The 18,891-nt window shown below is 38.6% G+C and overlaps 1 protein-coding gene across 22 annotated transcripts in view; it reads right to left on the bottom strand.

The window, feature by feature from the left end:
- SVIL (supervillin) overlaps positions 1-18,891 on the bottom strand; it is a 254,897-nt gene that overhangs the window by 10,932 nt on the left and 225,074 nt on the right. For all 22 annotated transcript variants that reach the window (XM_031939775.1, XM_031939772.1, XM_031939768.1 and 19 more), the window contains 5 exons: positions 14,833-14,977; positions 14,179-14,455; positions 4,820-4,971; positions 2,937-3,042; positions 2,051-2,258 (listed from right to left, as the gene is read on the bottom strand). In XM_031939775.1, coding sequence (XP_031795635.1) covers positions 2,051-2,258; positions 2,937-3,042; positions 4,820-4,971; positions 14,179-14,455; positions 14,833-14,977 — 888 coding nt within the window. The remainder of the gene's footprint in view (positions 1-2,050; positions 2,259-2,936; positions 3,043-4,819; positions 4,972-14,178; positions 14,456-14,832; positions 14,978-18,891) is intronic.

The following is an 18,891-nucleotide window of genomic DNA, read 5'->3' on the forward strand; positions in this document are numbered from 1 at the left end:
GAAACTGCTGCTACAACTCCTACATCACTACCACAACAATATCTACTAACTCATATTGCTGCTGCTGCTGCTACTAGCATTCCTCTTCCTACTCCTACTAACTACTACTACTGTTATTACTATTCCTCCTCCTAAAACTAACAACTCTTCCTTCTCCTTCTCTTACAACTGACTACTCCTGGTCCTCCTCCTCTTCCTCCTATTACTACTATTACTAACTACCACTACTAATATCAATAACTACTACAACTATTCCTCTTTCTCTTCCTCCTCCTACTAACTACTACTACTACTACTACCACCACTAACTACCACTACTACTACCACTATTATTACTACCACCATTAACTACTACTACTACTATCACTATTCCTCTTTCTACTCCTCTATAGAAGTAGAAACTCCTACTATTACCACCATTAACTACTACTACCACCACTAACTCCTACTACTACCCCCATTAACTACCACTACTATTACCACTAACTACTACTACTAACTTCTACTACAACCACCACTACTATTACTACTACCACTATTCCTCTTTCTACTCCTCCTCCTACTAACTCCTACTACTACCACCATTAACTACTACTACTAACTCTTCCTCCTACTACCATTAACTACCACTACTACTATCACTAACTACTACTAACTCCTACTACTACCACTACCATTATTACTACAATCACTATTCCTCTTCCTCCTCCTCCTCCTCCTAACTCCTACTACTACCACCATTATCTACTATTACTACTAACTACTACTACTGCTACCACTACCACTATTCCTCTTTCTCCTCCTCCTACCAACTCCTCCTCCTCCTCCTGCTATTACTATTACTAACTACTCCTCCAGCTGCTACCAGAGCTTACCATCCATATGCCAGGCAACAACCTAAGCCTTTTATAGATAGTGTCTCATTTGATCCTCATAATTATCCTGGAAAAAAGGTGCTATTATCTCCATTTTTAAGATGAGGAACCTGAGGCACTCAGAAGTTAAGTGCCTTGTACAGGCTCAGAAAGCTAGTAAATGAGATCAACTTTGATCTCAGGTGCACGGCATTACCAGGATGCCCAATATTATTCAAATTCATGAAATAGAATACATAAGACCACAAAAGAAAATAACTGTAAAGACACATTGCTATCAAAATATGAAAAAGTTCAAAGACCCCAGGTCAAGAATCCTTTGTTTAATGGCTACAAATGAACCCTATATTGTTCTTAAAATGTAGGATTTTACTGAATTGCACAGGTCTTTGAAAGCACGCTGTCAATGTCCCTTGTTGAATATAAAAATAAACCCCCCCAAAATAAAAACTAAATTTGCAAGCAGAGAGGTACCAGCTACATCAATCTGAACCTGGGAATGTTGAGCCTGAAGAAGAGAAGCCTTTGAAGACCATGAAAGCTGTTTCTCTAAGGATCATTAGAACTATTATGGGAAAAAAAGGATTAGGCTTATTCTGAGACCTGACCTCAGAAAACTGAACCAGGAATAGTGGTTAGCAGTTGCAGGGAGGCAAATTTTTTCCTGATGTCAGGGAAGACTTTCTAATAATTAAGGCATCCATAAGAAGAATGGTCTATTCCAGGAGGTAAGAGATTGCCCATCATTGGAAATCTTCAGATGCGAGAGGACCTCGATGGGGATATTTTTTCAAGTGTGATTAGACAGCTTCAGAGGTATTTTTAACCCTGAAATTCTGAACTAGCATGGGTGTACCCATCAAAGTCTGTGGGCTCTCAGGTTGTTTTCTTGGGAACCCCCTCTTCCTCTCCTCCCTGCCCCAGGTTCAGGCCCACTAAGGCAACAGTTAAGCCTAGATACTCCACCAAGACTTTCATTTGGATAGATTCCTTCCCTCTCTCTCCTTCTCTCCCTCCCTCCCTCCTTCCTTCCTTCCTTCCTTCCTTCCCTCCCTCCCCCCTCCCCACTTCCCCTCTCTCCTCCCTTCCCTCCCTCCCCCCCTCCTTCCTTTCTTCCTTCCTTCCTTCCTTCATCTCCTCTCCTCTCCTCTAAAATGAAGTTATTAATTACTTACTGTTCTTTGATTTTATTTGCAGCAGTTCTCCCAACATCCTTTGTGTGGGCCTGTGCTTTGCACCCATGCCAAAGGTACATGAGTGCTTTATTGACACTAAGAACAATCATGGAAGTCCTGGATCTCAGGCTGCTACAGTGACAGGCAACTTCAAGCAAATTTCCTTCAATGGGAACTTCTCCTCGGACACAGTACAATCTCCAGTCACCTGTAGGGGACACCATCAATACCAAGTTAGCACTGGCAAAGTAATGAGTCCCAATCCAATCTCTACTAGGAGGTCAGCAGGAAATAACCATGGGCAAAGATGACAACTAACTGATGAAAGGGAATGTGGGACTAGGACTGGGCTCCTGTGCCTTTAGCTCATCTGGGGCTCTGAGGTTCTGTGTTCTCATTGGTCACCTGGCCAACGACTATCACTTTCTGGGGCTCCAAACAAAAAAAACCATAAAACGGAGAAACCATACTCATCCAAAAATGCTTAAAGGCATAGTATAATATATCATAAGTTTTTTTTTTTTTTTTTAAAGTACCTAAAATCTAAACAAAAAAAGGTAGAATGAAACGGAACTCTCATAGTAGTTGTTGGGTTTTGGGGAGAGAAGTCTAAAAAGGTATTGGTAAAGTAACTTTCTTACATCACTAAGCCCATTCCCAAACTTCACCTTCCCATGTAAACTTTCAGGAGAATGTCAAGTTTCCCATAAAGATGATTTTAAAGCCAAATTTTGTGAGATTTTCCATGGCAAGCAGGATGTTCCAAAATTCTTAGGGTAGTTTTAAGCTTTAATAGCTTAAGACTTGCCCTCAAGTCTCCCTTTCTTATAAAAAAAAGCTTCCAAGAGAAAAAAAAATCTGATTTCTAACAGTAAAAATGATTTACTTTGTGCATTTTCTTCTTCTTCTTCTCGCTTCCCTGCGTGTACAACCATTCCTCCTTGAAAGCACTGCAGAAAACATGGTGGCTCCTTTCCCTGAAGCACTTGAACCTGAAAATTAAATAAATTCTTTAACAACAACAAAAGAAGCCCTCAATAATTAGAATGACTGACTGCTAATTTAACAATTTTAGGGGAAAAAAAGTTTCTGTATTCATCACTCCAGAGGCCTGCATGCAACCGTATATCATCCACAAGGCTGCCTTTCCTTGCCTGTTAATGCAGTCCCTTCGATCAGGCATTAGCAGCACCATATATAATGTTCAGCTTGAGTCAATTCATTCGTGATTTTTGGCAAGGCTCTGCACACTTAAGGAGAAAATTGTTTATTGAGCCTGGGGGGCCTGGGAACCCTAAGATGGAGGAAGCATTTCTCACTCTGTGGTGGCTTATCAATTGCTTGCACCATTTTGCATAATCTAATGCTACTCTGTGGCAGTATTTAATATATCTGAAGTCTGATTCCCAATTCATGTAATTTATCAAAAACTAACACCCAAACTACAGTTTCGCATTCAAAATGTAAAAAAACAAAACAAAACCAAAAAACCAGTTAAAATGATGAAGTTGAGGGCATAAGTAAAATATTCAATTCTATTTCTCCCCAATACAAATCACCATCATCATCATAGCTAACATTAAGGTTTGTAAAATGCTTTACATACATTATCTCATTTAATCCTCACAGCAGTCCTGATCATAAATACAGTCACTCTTTAACACTATGATCAAAACCCTCCAGTGCAGGGAACAAATTCAAATGCAAACCCCTGCTAAAAACTATTTTTCACATACATTTTCTCAGTGGGAAATTCTCATCATTTTCAGCTTTCAGGGCACTATAACTTGCACATATGACTGCTGTAATCTAATGATGGTTAGGAGAGATATTCTTGGCTAGATCTAAGCCTTTAGAAGACAGGATGTACTTGCTAATCTACCTTGGTGGAAAATTCCTTTTCCCTCTTATTTCCCAGAAATGCCCTTCACTTGGCTACATATCTGTGATAGGAAAAAACATTTGTTTCATATTTTCCAATATATATATATAGGATTCACTTATAGGATACATACATATATGGATACACACATATATATGTATATATATAGAGGATGGAGATATATATATATATACATATATATATATATATGTATATGAAGTTGTTTTTTTTTTTTTTTTTTACTAGCACTAATGGTTGTGACTATTCCAAAGGGCATTTTTACTTGATTTTGCAACATATTCTGTGACTGAGGTCCCTTACAGCTCTAGTTCTGTGATCCTACTTTGGAGATTGATTTATTTCTCTATATTTATAACAGAAAATATGGATCACACATGGATAACAACATTAGCTTTACACATGGCTTGAAGTGTCCAGTTTGATCCTCCCAAAGTGGTATTCTCTTCCCCATTTTAGAAATGAGAAAATTGAACCCAAGAGAGGTTAAGTCACATAGTAAGAGTCTGGGAAAGGGATGAGGGGGTGGGCATCCCCCATACTGCCTTACCACAGTGATGTCAGTATTAAAGAGAGGAATCCTCTCCATGTGGAAAAGCTGGGTCACAGTCAAGTTAACAAGCATTGATTAAAGCTGTTATTATGTGCCAGGACTGTGCTGATCCTGGGACAGCTAACGCAGCTAATCGCAGGGGTATCCCGGGTGGGCTATGGGTAGCTGGTCCTTTGGGCAGACCCTTTGGGGGGTTTTTAGGGAAAGGCGCCGTAGGTTCCCAGGGGACGGGGCAGAGGAGAATAGAAGAGAAGAAGAGAACACTTTATGTGTCACTTTAGCATCAGGGCAGGTAGAAATCATCCTGGGGGCTCACCTGGGCCCCCCTCTCCTCGTCTAATTCCACAGTCATCAGCGCCGACGTCCCTTTCTCACTCACAGTCGAATGTCTGCCCTGCCAGAAAAAGTAGACGCACTTCTCCTTGCCGGCCGTCCTGACCGGGTGCTCGCCTTTCTGCCGACTCCCCACTGCAAATACACAGAGCAGAAGAAGTTCAGATTCTCAGCTGGCTGCCGAGGAAAGGGGAGCAAATCAATCGCCCCCGTCTCCGGGAACAGGAACTGATGACAAAGCCTTCAGACCCAGAGCTGGGGAGAATTCATTTACAACTGGAGGGAACTGTCTCTATGCCCAAGAGAGAGTATAAATCATAGTGTGGGGGGAAAAGCACCTTTTTTCTTGCTAAGTCACCCAGAGCCTCTAAACCCAAGAAAAATGATTTGGATGGCTTTCCTAATAGTCAAAGAAAAAGACCTGACATCACTTGAGGGGATCAGCACATGTACAAAATCCAGGCTCTTACCACAGCTCCAGCACTGTCCAAATAGATAGTCTTATACCCCCCTCTGGCAAAAGCTAAGCTAGCATCCAAATAACACTAGGAAGAACAAAAGCTGGGATGGTTAGAAGCCCAAAGGAACATCATCTATCCTTGAAGATGATATTAATAAAAGCCAAAACCAGAAGAAGTTTCCAAGTTCTCATCAAGAGGGAACAGTTATATTACTGATGCCATGATTTCATTAAAAGGTCCAGGATCCTTCCTTTGTAATAATGTGATTTTAAAAAATTACACAAGTAGCATTTAAACATTCATTTGAAATGGCAGTCATTACAACTTCACCACTTAGCAGTTAGTAAGAGGCTGCTGAGAATATATATATGTATATCTAGATATCTATATATATTCTATATATAGATATCTATATCTATCTATCTATCTATCTATCTATCTATATCTCAGCATTTCAGGCCTCCAGATCCCTCATTTTAATGAGGTCTTTAACTGTGCATTCCTTCTCCTTGGTGACACAGCTTCCTCCTCTCTCTTATTCAAGATCCAACCCCTGACAATAGAGGGGTGGGGGGGATGGGAAAGGAGACTCAAGCCATGTCCCTTCCCCTTACTACTCCCCACCCCGGAAATGTTCCCCTTTCTCATCTCTGCATCTTGGATACTGTGGCTCTCTTCCTTTGCATCTCCTACAAATGGCCTTTCCAGATTTCCTCAACCACTAATTCTGCATTTATTTTGTGGCTATCCTGTTTTTACTTACTGCTGGACGCATAATCTCTCAGGTAAAATGTAAGCTTCTCCAGGGCAGGGATCATCACTTTTGCATTCAGATTTCTAATGTCTAGCAAAGCTCTTAACACATACAAAGTACACAATCAATGCTTGTTGATCAAAGGATTGACAGACTGGTAAATGGTAGAGCAAGAAGATGATTGCATCTATGTGTTTCCATTATAAAACTAATAATGAAAAGTTATTTTTTTCATGCTCTCTTGTTATAATATTTGTACTTCTTCCCACCAATAAAAATGCTGAAATAGTTAAATATGCTATCTCTGTTGAGTTTTCGGTGAGAAAGTGAAGAGAAGTCCCATTTTACTGTAGGCTCCTAAAAAGCATATATCACAAGGGCTATCTATAAACTGGTGCTTCATAAATGATCAGAATGATGCTTTCTCAGAGCACTTAAAGCATGAATGAAAGATTAAGTAGTGCCAAGTGTCAAGAATCATCGGGGGGAATATGTCGATTTTTGTAGGCCAGATGAAACAAACAGCCCAGCAAAGAACTGACAAGACGTATTGCTGACTCTTAATAACCTGTATTTACTTCACTTGTTTGTCATTTCTGAATGCTTGGGTGGGGCTGTGCTAAAGTTGATTTAGCAAACTGTCTATTTATAAAGTTGGAAAATTGAGAATGTGTCAACAATACTGATATGGGGGTATTCAAAACAGGATTTTTCAATCGACCTCAAAATTCCAGAAGCAGTCATATTATCATTATCTTCATCATCATAAATATCTCTCATGTCAAAAGCCCTTTCATTGGCTCACATTTCTATAGCATTTTGGGTTTTTCAAAGGTTCCTCCTCCACATTTCTCTGAGAGGTAGGCGGGACAAACTTTATTATCTACTTTATCTGTCTGCTTATATCTGCATCTGTTTTATATATAGATGAAGAGACAAAAACTCTAAGAAAGAGCTAAGTGACTTGCCCCAGATGACAGGGCAAATACTGAATATATTTGGGACCGCAGTCTAAGTCCTAAAAACTTCAATTCCAGGGCTCTTTCCACTGTATATAATACAAGGGCCTTATGCCCAGGAATAGTTGGTTTGCTAAGTAAGGAGAGCATTAGAATTGGAATCAGGAGAATTCTGTCTCCCAACCATAGCAAATCACTTAATCTCTGTGAACCTCAGTTTCCACATCTGAAAACCAGAGATAATAATGTAGTACCTTACCCTCTGAGTTTGCTGTGGGAATCGAAGTAATGTATAGCTAGGGTTCAAAATGCCAGCTACTCCTTGGAGGAAGCTTGCCAGAGTGGGCATCTGACAGACATTGAACTTAGGAACAGGAATACCTAGATTCAAAGCCTGCCTGTAATGCTTATTAGTTGGGTAAACATGGGAAAGGCAGCTTTACCAGGCTCATCTATAAAACAGAGATGCTAATGCTTGAAGGATTTACACCTCACAGAGCTCCAAAGGAGACGAATGATGTATATGTATTGTCCTGCAAACCTTGAAGTATTATGTGAATGTATATTATTATTGTTGTTATTGTTAATAAATTAAAATGATTTTTATTACTATTCAGTGATACTTTATTAGCTTAGTTTGAGTTACTGAAATAAAAGTACTTTAAAAGGAAGCTTCTATAATTCAGAATTTTCAGTACTTCTAAATTGCTTCTCTCTCAAACACAACAAAACTTAGAGCTCAGTGTGAATTTATTCCTGATGGTTATATTTAAATATGTCTAATTTTATCAAATTCTTCAGAGGCAGACCTCCAGGATGCTCAAGATCCTTTATGGCAGGTTTTTAGTAGGATAGGAACCTTTAGTGGGGTATAGGATCCCTTTAGGGATCCCTGTAAGGAGGATCCTCATGGATGAAATCACAATTCCATGGAGGACATATGTAGGACTGAGCAAAACTGAATTTTAAAAGTTTTATTTTTTTTTTTAAATTAGGAAGTCATAACAATTACCATCTTTCCCAATTCTTTAGCACTTTAGGATTCACAAAGTCACATTTTCTATAATCTTGGGCCATAGGAAGGCAAAGTAGTATTATCCCCATTTTATAGAGGAGAAAACTGAGGCTTAGAAAGGCAGTGTCTTTTTGTCCATAATCACAATACTGGGAAGTGTGTATCAGGACCAAAATTCAACACCTTCCCTCTGGCACTCAATACCTTACTTCTCAAGAGTTTCAGAAAGGCTCAAATGATAGCAAAAAATAGTTACCAGTAATTTAAGCTATCCAAAAGGGAAAGGGGCTGCCTCAGGATAAAGTGGGCTCCCCTCCTCCAAAGATCATCAGGGGTATGTGGAGAGCATCTTCCGAGAAATAGAAATTGGTCTTGGAGGTCCTTTCTGTGGCTCTATGGATGTCCAGGGACACCCAGAGCACATTTTTAAACATGGATTAGAAGAGACAGCCTTTGAGGTCCCTTCCCACTTTGGGATTCTCTGATCATCCCAAAGCCATCGAGAACTGTAGGACAAACTTTATGGCAACAATCACATGTGTACTTGCAGGCTTTCAAATCATCATATGCATTTTCAAAATGTCTTCTGGGAAGTTTGATAATAATGGTAGAAAAACAGAAGCAACAGAAAGAGATGATGAATTACCTAGAGAGGTAATTTAGGAAGGTTTTAGGAAGGTCCTGGTAAACTGGAATTGTGTCCAGAGAAGGGTCACTAGGATGTTGAAGGAACTGCAGAACATTGGATAAGATCAGTTAAAAGGCACACACAAAAATCCCTTTTCTCCCAGCCCCCAAATCTTCCTAATGGTCCAAACAGAAATGTTTGGCCTGGAGAAGACTTGGGAAAGGAGAGAGGTTGCATGCTTGCTGTCTTCAAATATTTGAAGGGCTGTTGCACAAAAGAAGGATTAGATTTTTTCTGCTTAGCCCCAGGGATAGGAATGAGGGACACTGGGTAGTAGGGATGCACAGAAGCAGGTTTAAGTTCCTGCTTCAAAGCGGGATGGATTCTGAAGGAAGCTGTGGGTTCCGCTTCATTAAAGATCTTTGGGGTAAGAAGCAGATGGCTGCTTATCAGGGCTGTTGGAGAACATAGGTTTTTAACCAGGGATTGGTGAATTTGTTGTAAAAGATATTCTGACAAATGTATTTTTCAGTATAATTGGTTTCCTTTTAATTCTTTATATGTTACTTTATGCATTTAAGAACATCCTGAGAAGCTTGTTCTTCTAAGTTTCACTAAACTGCCAAAGAAGTTCATTTAAAAAATAAAAAAAGTGTAGTAGTATAGTAGAAATTCTCTAGTGTAGCAGAAATTCCTGTTCAGGGATAGAACAGATGAGACTAGATGGTATCTGAACTTTCTTCTCAGGCCTGAAATTTTCTGTGACCTGGGGAGTGGCAGAATTTGGCTATAATATTCCTGGGAGTTTTCATTTGGGGGTCTCTTTCAGGAAGTGATTGGTGAATTATTTCTATTTTACCTTCTGGTTTCAGAATATCAGGATAATTTTCCTTGATAACTTCTTGAAAGATGATGTCCAGGTTCTTTTTTGTTTTTGATCATGACTTTCAAATAGATCAATAATTTTAAAATTATCTCTCTTGGATCTATTTTTCAGGTCAGTTGTTTTTTCCAGTGAGATATTTTATTACTTTTTTCTCCCATTTTTTTGATTTTGCCCTGAAATTCTTTAATTATCTTCTACTGCTCCATTTGACCAACTTCTACCTTGCTGGAACAAGGAATCCTATTATCTCTTAGAGGAACCTAATGTCAGCTGTATTTTTTGCTATGTATTTCATTTAGTAAAAGAATAGTATCCCCCTGGATCCCTTTGAAAGAATATTGAACTTCCAATGAAGTGCCTTTGGCAGTGAGTGGATGATCCAATTATACCCTCTCCTTCCCCCTCAGATCCTAATGGCCAATATCAGCCCAAATGGATGGAGTGGAAGAACAACTGCTGCTTTCTGCTGACCCCTAGCAGAATTCTGTTCTCCCAGAAGTTACTAGAGTAGAAAGATATTGCTAGAACCATCTCCAATTGCCTCCACATGAGGGAGAGAGTCGATCCAGTGAATCAGGATTCCCCTGATGGTGAAATAGTCTGCAAATGCCATATAGTTGAATTTTGCTGTCCCCCAAAGGCACTTGTGGAAATCTGGATGCTTCTTGTTCCAAGTGAGTTCTCTAGCACCTGGAAATTTTCAAACTTGTTTACTGCTATGCAAAAGGATTTTTTTCAGACCTGGCTCTTTATAGGTGGACATCTGGTCCACTGAGAGGTGATAAAACTGGTCTGGGATGGAGCAGGTGGGATAATCAATATGGTTTCAGGTTGGTCCCCAACTGAATTGCTCTGATGGTCTGTGGTTATGCTGGAGAGCTTAGCTCCTTTCCTCCTCATCTGTCTCTACCGGGTAAGAGAATCACTACACATCTACTTATATTGCCCATTTATTTCTTTGTCATGCTTGTATTTATACAAACCCCCCCACACACATATAAATTTTATATTTGAGATTTACTCATTTGCATGGTGTATTCTTTAGTTTCCCATGCATCTTATAGCTCCAAGAGTCACCCATTACTTTCACATTTCCCCTATTTTCTTTCACTTCAGCAGACCAGCACAGAACACAATCTAAGATGAATCTCTATTTGGATAAGGGTTTGTTTACTTTGCTTAGCACCAGACAAAGCTGATGGGTTTTCAATGGCTGTCAATGGGTCCCCCAAGGCCCATCTGGCCAAGGGAAGAAGGGCATGTTTGCAAATGAACAGCTTTCTCTACACGGGTTGTAAGGAATATATTACTAGAAATCACATTCCCAACCTGCAGGACCTGGAGATTAAATAGAACTCAAACCTAATCTCTCTTAAGTAAATTGTCAAGTGAAATTATGTGTTCTAAAGTCAATGGGAGAGAGGCATCATATCCACATTTCTTTCTTTTTCTCCTCTTAGGCCTCAGATTTCTGTTTTCCCCCAGACTTGGGGAAGTTTTAGATATTTCACTTTAGATTTTCATTTAGATATGTGAAGTAGGGGGTCCAAAGAGGACAATAACTGAGGTGACATAAAAAGATTTAATCTTCTCTTCATAAAATTCTAAGTTTGGATTTTGTTACTATAGCTTTTTTTACTGGTTTCTCAAAAAATTATTAAAGCATGTATTCTTGGAGATGATCGCAACTAAGTAAAAGCAGTCATTGTACAAAGAATTATGATACCTAATTCCATATAAAAGCACCCCTAAAGAGAAAATTCAGTGTAAGTCTTCTTCCTTATTGCTATTTGTAGAACATAAACTTCACTCCGTACCTCCATTGCTTTTCTTCTTCCAAAGTCTGGGATTCCATTTCAACCTCACCCTCTGTATTTTGTTATTATTATCTACACATTTCCAGGCCCTTATCCCAACTTTTTCTGACCCCTGGACCTCAAGTCTTCCCCTCTCTCTATCCCAATCCCTGCCATCATCCTTACTGCTAGAAAAAGGCATGAATTCAAGCAAATTTTAACCACCATGAATTTATGTCACAGCACAGTGGATGGTGAACTGAGCTCCAAGTTAAGATGAGCTGGGTTCACCTGCTACCATTGACATCACTGGCTGAGCAACTGGTCACTCATCTTCTCAGTTCCCTCAAATCTCTAAGACTATAAGTTAAAGATCAGCTGCACATATGGATTGGTAGAAGATATTTTCTTCCTCACTGGGAACCTCCCTACAATGATGAAATGACAGGTCTGGGCGAGATAAATAAATTACATTTGTAACTTCATCTGGACCTTCTTGGATGCCCTGCAATCACCTTCAGGCAAGCGGACACAACCTCTGGCAACTCTCTGGCTCTGAGATTTTTAGCAGCAGCAGCCATTCTCTCCTCCTCTCCTTCTTCCTCAGAAAGGGGTATCTCTATACCTTTTAGGTAGCTTTCTAAGGCTAACTCACTTTTAGTTGTACTGTAAGATCTAATCCTCTGTTACCTCCTTCTAATCCTTGCTGTTGTAATTTTTACATAACCTCAACTTCTTTTTTTCTGTTGACTTCTTCTTTTCTACCTGGAAATGTTCTCAAGGTATAAAGCATTTAACATTGGCAAACAGTAGGTACTTGATAAATGCTGACACTGATTCCCTTTTTCCCTTCAAGTCTCTCCAATGCTTTAAAAAAGTTCCGTCTTTATCTTTTTACTCCATTCAGATGCTAATTTTCTATTTCTCATTTTTTCTTCTTTATTGAACTTCTTGTAAAAGCTGTTGACACTTGGGATTGCCCCTTCACCAATCATTCTTTCCTCAGAAAGTCACTTGCTGGTTTTGTTGCCCCCCACTATTTAGGTTGTTCTTTGGAGGTAACCCATGAGCCAGCCCTGAAGGCCACACACACTGGTCCTCATCCTTCTGAACACCTCAGAAATATTTGACACTGTTTATCCATCCCTTGCTTCTGAATACTCCCTCCTAATTTGGCTCCCATGTTTCTTCCACAATGGGACTCTGACCCAGCTGTTTCTCTTATGTCTCTGTTGGTTCTTTCTTCACTTTCCAAGGCTCTGAGGTCATCCACAATTAGATACCACCTTATACTTCCAACCATATTTCCTATTATGCTCTTCCATTCATTCTACACTACAACCAGATCTGACTTTTCTTTGCCCTAAGAATATGTCCCATACTGTCCCTGCGTGTCTATATTTTTTCCTCTTACTTTTCCTAAATCTGGAATGTCCTCTGTCTGTTTAATTCCTACTCAGTTCAACTCAACTTCCACCTCTTCCATGAAGCCTTTCTTCATCATTCCTTCTGCCATTCCACCCCAGTCCATAACCTTAGTCCTTCCATAGCAATTTGTTTCACACTTCTTTGATGCACACATCCTGAGCTATTACATATTATGGCTATGAGAGGTAGTGTCTCATTCTTTAACTAGATTGCAAGCACCAGGGCAAGGACCATGTCTCAAATCAACTTTGTGTTTCTTCTAGTATCTACCCCAGGAGGCATTCAATACATGTTTCCATTAAATGAAAGAAATAAAATGGGGAAAGATGACAAAAGTTTCAAATAATTGCTTCTGATGGCCATGAGCAAGTTACTTAACACTGAGCCTCAGCTTCTTTAGCGGTAAAATGGGGATAATATCTATAGAATTTATACCTCATGGGGTTATTGTGAGATTCAACTTAGATAATATACATGAAACATTTTGTGAACTTCAACTTGCTAATAATTGGCAGCAATTTTTATTGTTATTATTTATGTTTATTATTTTATTATAAAAATAACTATTTAGCAAAGCAACAAAATGTTGATATTATATCTCATCCTGAGAAAGGAAAATAGCACTATTATCCTTTTTATAATAACAACAATAAAACAAACTAGAAGTTATCATTATGCATATCTATATATATAGAAATGTGTGTAGTGCATGTACATACATATATGTATATATACATATACACACATGTTTATAAAAACACGCCATATAAGCATGTATTTATCCCTAGGTTTTTCTTTCACACATATTATTTCATTTGTTCCTTACAATTCTGAAAGTGAGATAATGAAAATACTGTTTCTGCTTTATAGATGGAGAACCTGAGTAAGTGATCACACAGGTAGGAAGTAGTAAGTTAGGACTTGAACCCAGAACCAAATCCCATGCTTGCTTTCCCATCCTCCTGTAGTCTTCTTCATCTGCCATGTTACCTTGCTCACAATATAGTTTCAATTTAAAATGACTTGAGTTTGATTTATCTCATTATGCTCTAAAATCTTTCTAGTAACAAACATGTAGCCACAAAATAAAATTCAATGATACATAATTTAAACCACATACAGAAATCCAGTGTTAAACAGAAACAAGAGGAGAGCCAAATACACAAGCTGAATTCTGCTTCAAGAGGGGCTTTGGAATAAGATCTTTGGCTCTGCCAAACTGCTGGAAATTTCACCTTCTCTGCTTTTAAGAGGTGAGGGAATGGCTCTCTACACAAATGGTAGGATTGTTACCCAGGATCTATCCAGTTTGGGATAGGATATCACACAAATCAGAAATTTCACACCCAAAGGTGCTATTTTCAACATCCGTGTTAGAGTGAGGGGACTTGAACAAGATGGGACAATTCACTAACCTGCAGTGCTCACCATGTACTTCCACTTCACCACATACGTATCTCCCTCGTGGAACTGCCCGATGCTCTGTTTGGGGAGCCTACTGTAGTCAAATTCCAAGATGTGCCAGACGTCCACAGAAACACTGGCAATCTCGAACTGCCTCCTGTCATCTCCTTCGATAAACCCATAGCCACGGCCGACGTTGACTCCATCCAAGATGGTGCCGACGGTCACTTGGGGCACGGGGACCATCAGCATGATATCGTAAGCCTTAACCTCAGACCTTGGCTCTTCCTGCAAGAGCAGAGACATTTACTTTCCTTTGTCCACATTTCTACAGAAAGTCACACTCAATACCATTTCACCTATTCTTATGCCAGTGTCTGAAGACATTTTCATACTTCATTCTAATATATCTGTTGTGCTACCTTGGTCTTTAATGAGGGAAAGCCTGGAGATGCATCCAACTACTAAAGTGCAAAGAGATAAAGCTCCTGAAGCAGTTTTCTCATTATAAGCTGAGAGAGCCCAGCAAGGAAACAGATTTCATCTCCTAGAATATGTACATAATTAGGAGCTGTTCTGCAGTTCTACAAGGATGGTCTGAGAAGGAACATTTTCAGCTTCAGTGCCCTCCCTTCCGCAATGCCAAGTGAGGACAAATGGAATACCTTCTGTGGGGTGAGTTCACTTGAGTTCTTTTCACAAGGCTTCTTCATTTCAGTCCAATCAAGAAATTTTTCTTTGAAGAGAATAGTCTCATTGTGCTCAGTAAGTCTCCCAAATATTGCCCAATCAGGTCGCCCTTGTCCTTTTCTGTGTAAGGAAGACAAAAAATGATGGTATGGGAGGAGGGAAAGAGGAAGAGAGGGAGAAAGGGAGGGAGGGAAGGAGGGAGGAAGAAAGAAAGAGGGAGGAAGAGAGAGAGAAAGAAAGAGAGGGAGGAAAGGAGGGAGCGAGAGAGAGGGAGGAAGGGAGAGAGGAGAGGGAGGAAGAGAGGAGGGAAAGAGGGAGAAAGAGAATATTCACTTAAAATACAGATTAAAGAAATCTTTATACCAATAATCCCACATCTGGATAATAAAAGCAGTCATACCCATATATAAACAACATTCTAAGTGTATATTTTCAAGACCCTATTCTACAAAATAAGAATTTGCTAAGCTACCATGTTTAACTTTTGAGTTTCTATAGAACAGTGACTACATGAAAGGCAGATGTCTTTTCCAGGAAGGGGGCCCTTTGGTTATAACCTAAAAATAGATCCAGTTTATAATAAATTCCATTTTCTATCATATTATACTTTAGTGATTCTCCAATGTACTTAAGACTCTAAAGTCTTTCCTTGCAGCTCTAATGCACTGTTTCACATTTTACAAAATGGACTTTTAAGGATTAAAATATTAATTTTAAAGGTCACAAGAAAGGCAATTTAAACAATAAGAATAGAGAGTTAAAACTAAGAAGAAAAAAAAAGATGGAAGTGAATTTGGGCAATTATAGCTTTCTTGGCATTTAAAAATTTGTTTTTCTTTACTTTCTTACCTTAACATGGGAAAGAGTCAGGCTGGGAAAATAAGCACTAACTCTCTCTTGAAAGTAGTAATTTTCCCAGTCTGATTCTCCCACATTAGAGCAAGAATGTAGATAAAGGACTGAAATATATGATGTGATAATGTGCACACTGGGTGATTTTCATGGCAAAATCAATGACCTGGCTTTAAAAAATTAGAAAGTCAATTATAGATATTTCTAATTCTTTTTTTTTTTTTTTTTTGGCTGAGGCAATTGGGTTTAAGTGACTTGCCCAGGGTCACACAGCTAGGAAGTGTTAAGTGACTGAGATCACATTTGAACTCAGGTCCTCCTGAGTGCTCTATCCACTGAGCTACCTAGCTGCCTCCATATTTCTAATTCTTAAAGCCAGGTCTTTGCTTAAGGCAAAAAGTGACACCTGCCTGTCTTCAATTCTTCAAAAGAGCTGGGATTTTATCCACTGAGTCAGATCTTAATCTCTCATCTTGGTAGATGGTTGCATGAATTCCCTTAGATATCAATAACCTGGTGACCAGGCTTCTGGTGAGGAGTTCTCTTCCCTTAGCTAGGCTGGCCTTCTCAAAGCAGGTTAAAATTTAACATTTTAAATAATATCTCATAAGCCCATATTCTCGAGACTTTCCAGCTTGATAAGGTTTATCAGATCTTATTTTTCTTTGGAATTCCTTTGAAATTTTTCCTTTGAAAACCTGGAGTCTCTAATTTTCACTATCTCACAAGTATAACTAATATCATATTGCTTGCTTTCTTGATGGATGGGGAAGGGAGTGGAAAGAGGGAGAGAATTTGGAACTCAATATTAAAAATAAACTATTAAAAAAAAAAAAAAAGAAAAACAGAAACCAATCCCAGAACATAATAAGGGGCTTCTGGAGAGGACTTAAGGGGACATCACTGATTCTGATGGTCTGTTTGAGATGGCTTGTGTCGCTACTGTGATATGGCATGATCAGTTTCCATTTGTTTCCAAACCTAATTTTCACATTCTTAGTGAATGGAGGAGACAAGTCGACACACATCAAGTTACCTGGGAAAAGAAGTCTTCAGAAGGAACCATAACTCATGTGTGTGGGCAAAAACAAGAATGCCAGAAGGGCTATTTTTTCATTGTAGTAATGTCCTTCAAATTTAAGATGTTCTGCAGACTTGTTAGATTGGCTCACTTTTTTAAAAAAAAGTGGCAAAGTTGTTTCTTAATATTTATTTCTCAAAGTTCTGCACTTGAAGCAGGGAAGAAATCACATGGTATGGTAGAATGACCCATTACAAGGAAAGAAATCTGGGTTTCAGTCTCAAACTTGCCAATAGTTAGATCTGTAACTTGGAGCAAGTCACTTAAGTTTTCTTCTTAGTTTCCTCATTCATCAAATGAAAGATTTTTATTAAATAATTTCTAAAAGTCCATCCTAAAAATGATATGTGTAACGGAAAAATTCAAGGTTAATTTTATTTGTAATTATAAACACAGTTTATACTGAAGGAGCCTACTTCTTTAATACTCCAAATGACTTTTACCCATAGGTTCATCACTTTAGGATATATAAACCATCATTTATTTTGTAATCCAAATTTTAATCTTGGGGGGAATAAAATCATAGTCTATACATTTAAATTAGGTCTCAATGTGATGCATGGATCACAGTTATAGGAATCAGATAACAGTGTATAAATAAGGAAAGTTGCAGATACATCTGTCACAATTTATCATCTTATTGTTGGGGTGATAGCACAAAAATAAGCAGCAAAAATAGAATGGTGAGTAATGTGTTGCGATGGAAAAATTGCTTCATGAACCCTTCTGAAATGACCTATGGAAATGGAGACTGGGGAACATGAAGTCACTTGATTCACAGACAAATTTAGTTTTTTCTTTAAAATAAAGTTAAGAGGAGTCATCTGACTCCTCCTATGCAAAGAGTAGGGTCCCTAAAAGTTTCTTCTTAGTTTACATAGCAAAAATGGAAATTATATTGGCAAACATAAGGCACAGCACTTATTGGTTATACACTGATGGATCTGTATAATCTTATTCTCTCTTAATGCAGGTAAAAGTCAGTTTATAACTTCTTGAATGAGGTTCATCTGTTACTTTTCACTATGGAGAATCCCCCTAACATAGTGGAAGCTGATACCTGGATCTCTTACAGGGGGTCTCTGAAAGTCTTATCATAATTTTAGGCTTTAGTAGCTTAAAATTATTAAAGTATTAAAACCACTAGATTTTAACCTGTATTCCGTGGATTCCAGTGTGGCATTCAAGCGAGTAGCACTGGCTATTTTTCCTTTTTCAGTCTTACTGTCCTTGATAATGTGCTTTTTGAAAGCCATTTTTCATGAGTCTATTAGCAATAGTCTCATTCTGCAGCTTCCATTGCCCTTTGGAAAAACTGAGATTTACTTCTCTAGGAGTGAGGTTTTCTATGATTTCTAGCCATATGATTCCACCAGGAGAATTCTGGTGGGTAAAACCCAAGGAGCAATGCTGGCCACTGAAAGTCCTTCAAAGTTCTCCACGTGGTATTTTAGTTAATTCTCCTCTCAATCCTATTTAATTTTGAGCTTACTGATCATTTTCAGTTCTAGATTATGCTCTATTTTTTTTCTCCAGGTGTACATTGTCTTTCTCCAGTGAGGCTGTAAGTATCTGAAAGGCAGGAAGCATCTACAAGAGCCAGTTTCTTTTGTGCTCCCAATTTAGGCTCACTAAAATACTTAAGTGGCATCACCTGCTGCTCCACGCTCTTTGGAACTTAGCTAGCACTTCTCAGTCCTCTACAGAGCTGTGATGCAAATGCCATTGGTGGAAATCATAAGTGTCCAGTCCTATGGCAATTTTCTTCAGGTTTTCATAGAGAATTCAAAACAAACAAAAATTTAACATTTTAAATAATATCTCTTAGGGGGAAAACCTCAATCTCTTGCAGTCTCAATTCATTACATATGGACACATGTGCATCTTCACACATACTTCTCTAGGTGCCAAATTTAAGAGTACATTTCAGCTGCTAAAGATGTAAAATCCTTGACTAACTTGACTAACTTTAGAAGACAATTTCCTCTTTAACACAATCTGGACAGCAAATGGGACAGATATGTATACTGAAAATAAAAATATACTTTACTTGATTTACTTGCTTATACCACATGCAAGTCTTATTTTTTTTTAAAGATCA

Source organism: Sarcophilus harrisii, chromosome 5 (genome assembly GCF_902635505.1).
Source record: "Sarcophilus harrisii chromosome 5, mSarHar1.11, whole genome shotgun sequence".
In the NCBI taxonomy this organism is placed as follows: Eukaryota; Metazoa; Chordata; class Mammalia; order Dasyuromorphia; family Dasyuridae; genus Sarcophilus; species Sarcophilus harrisii.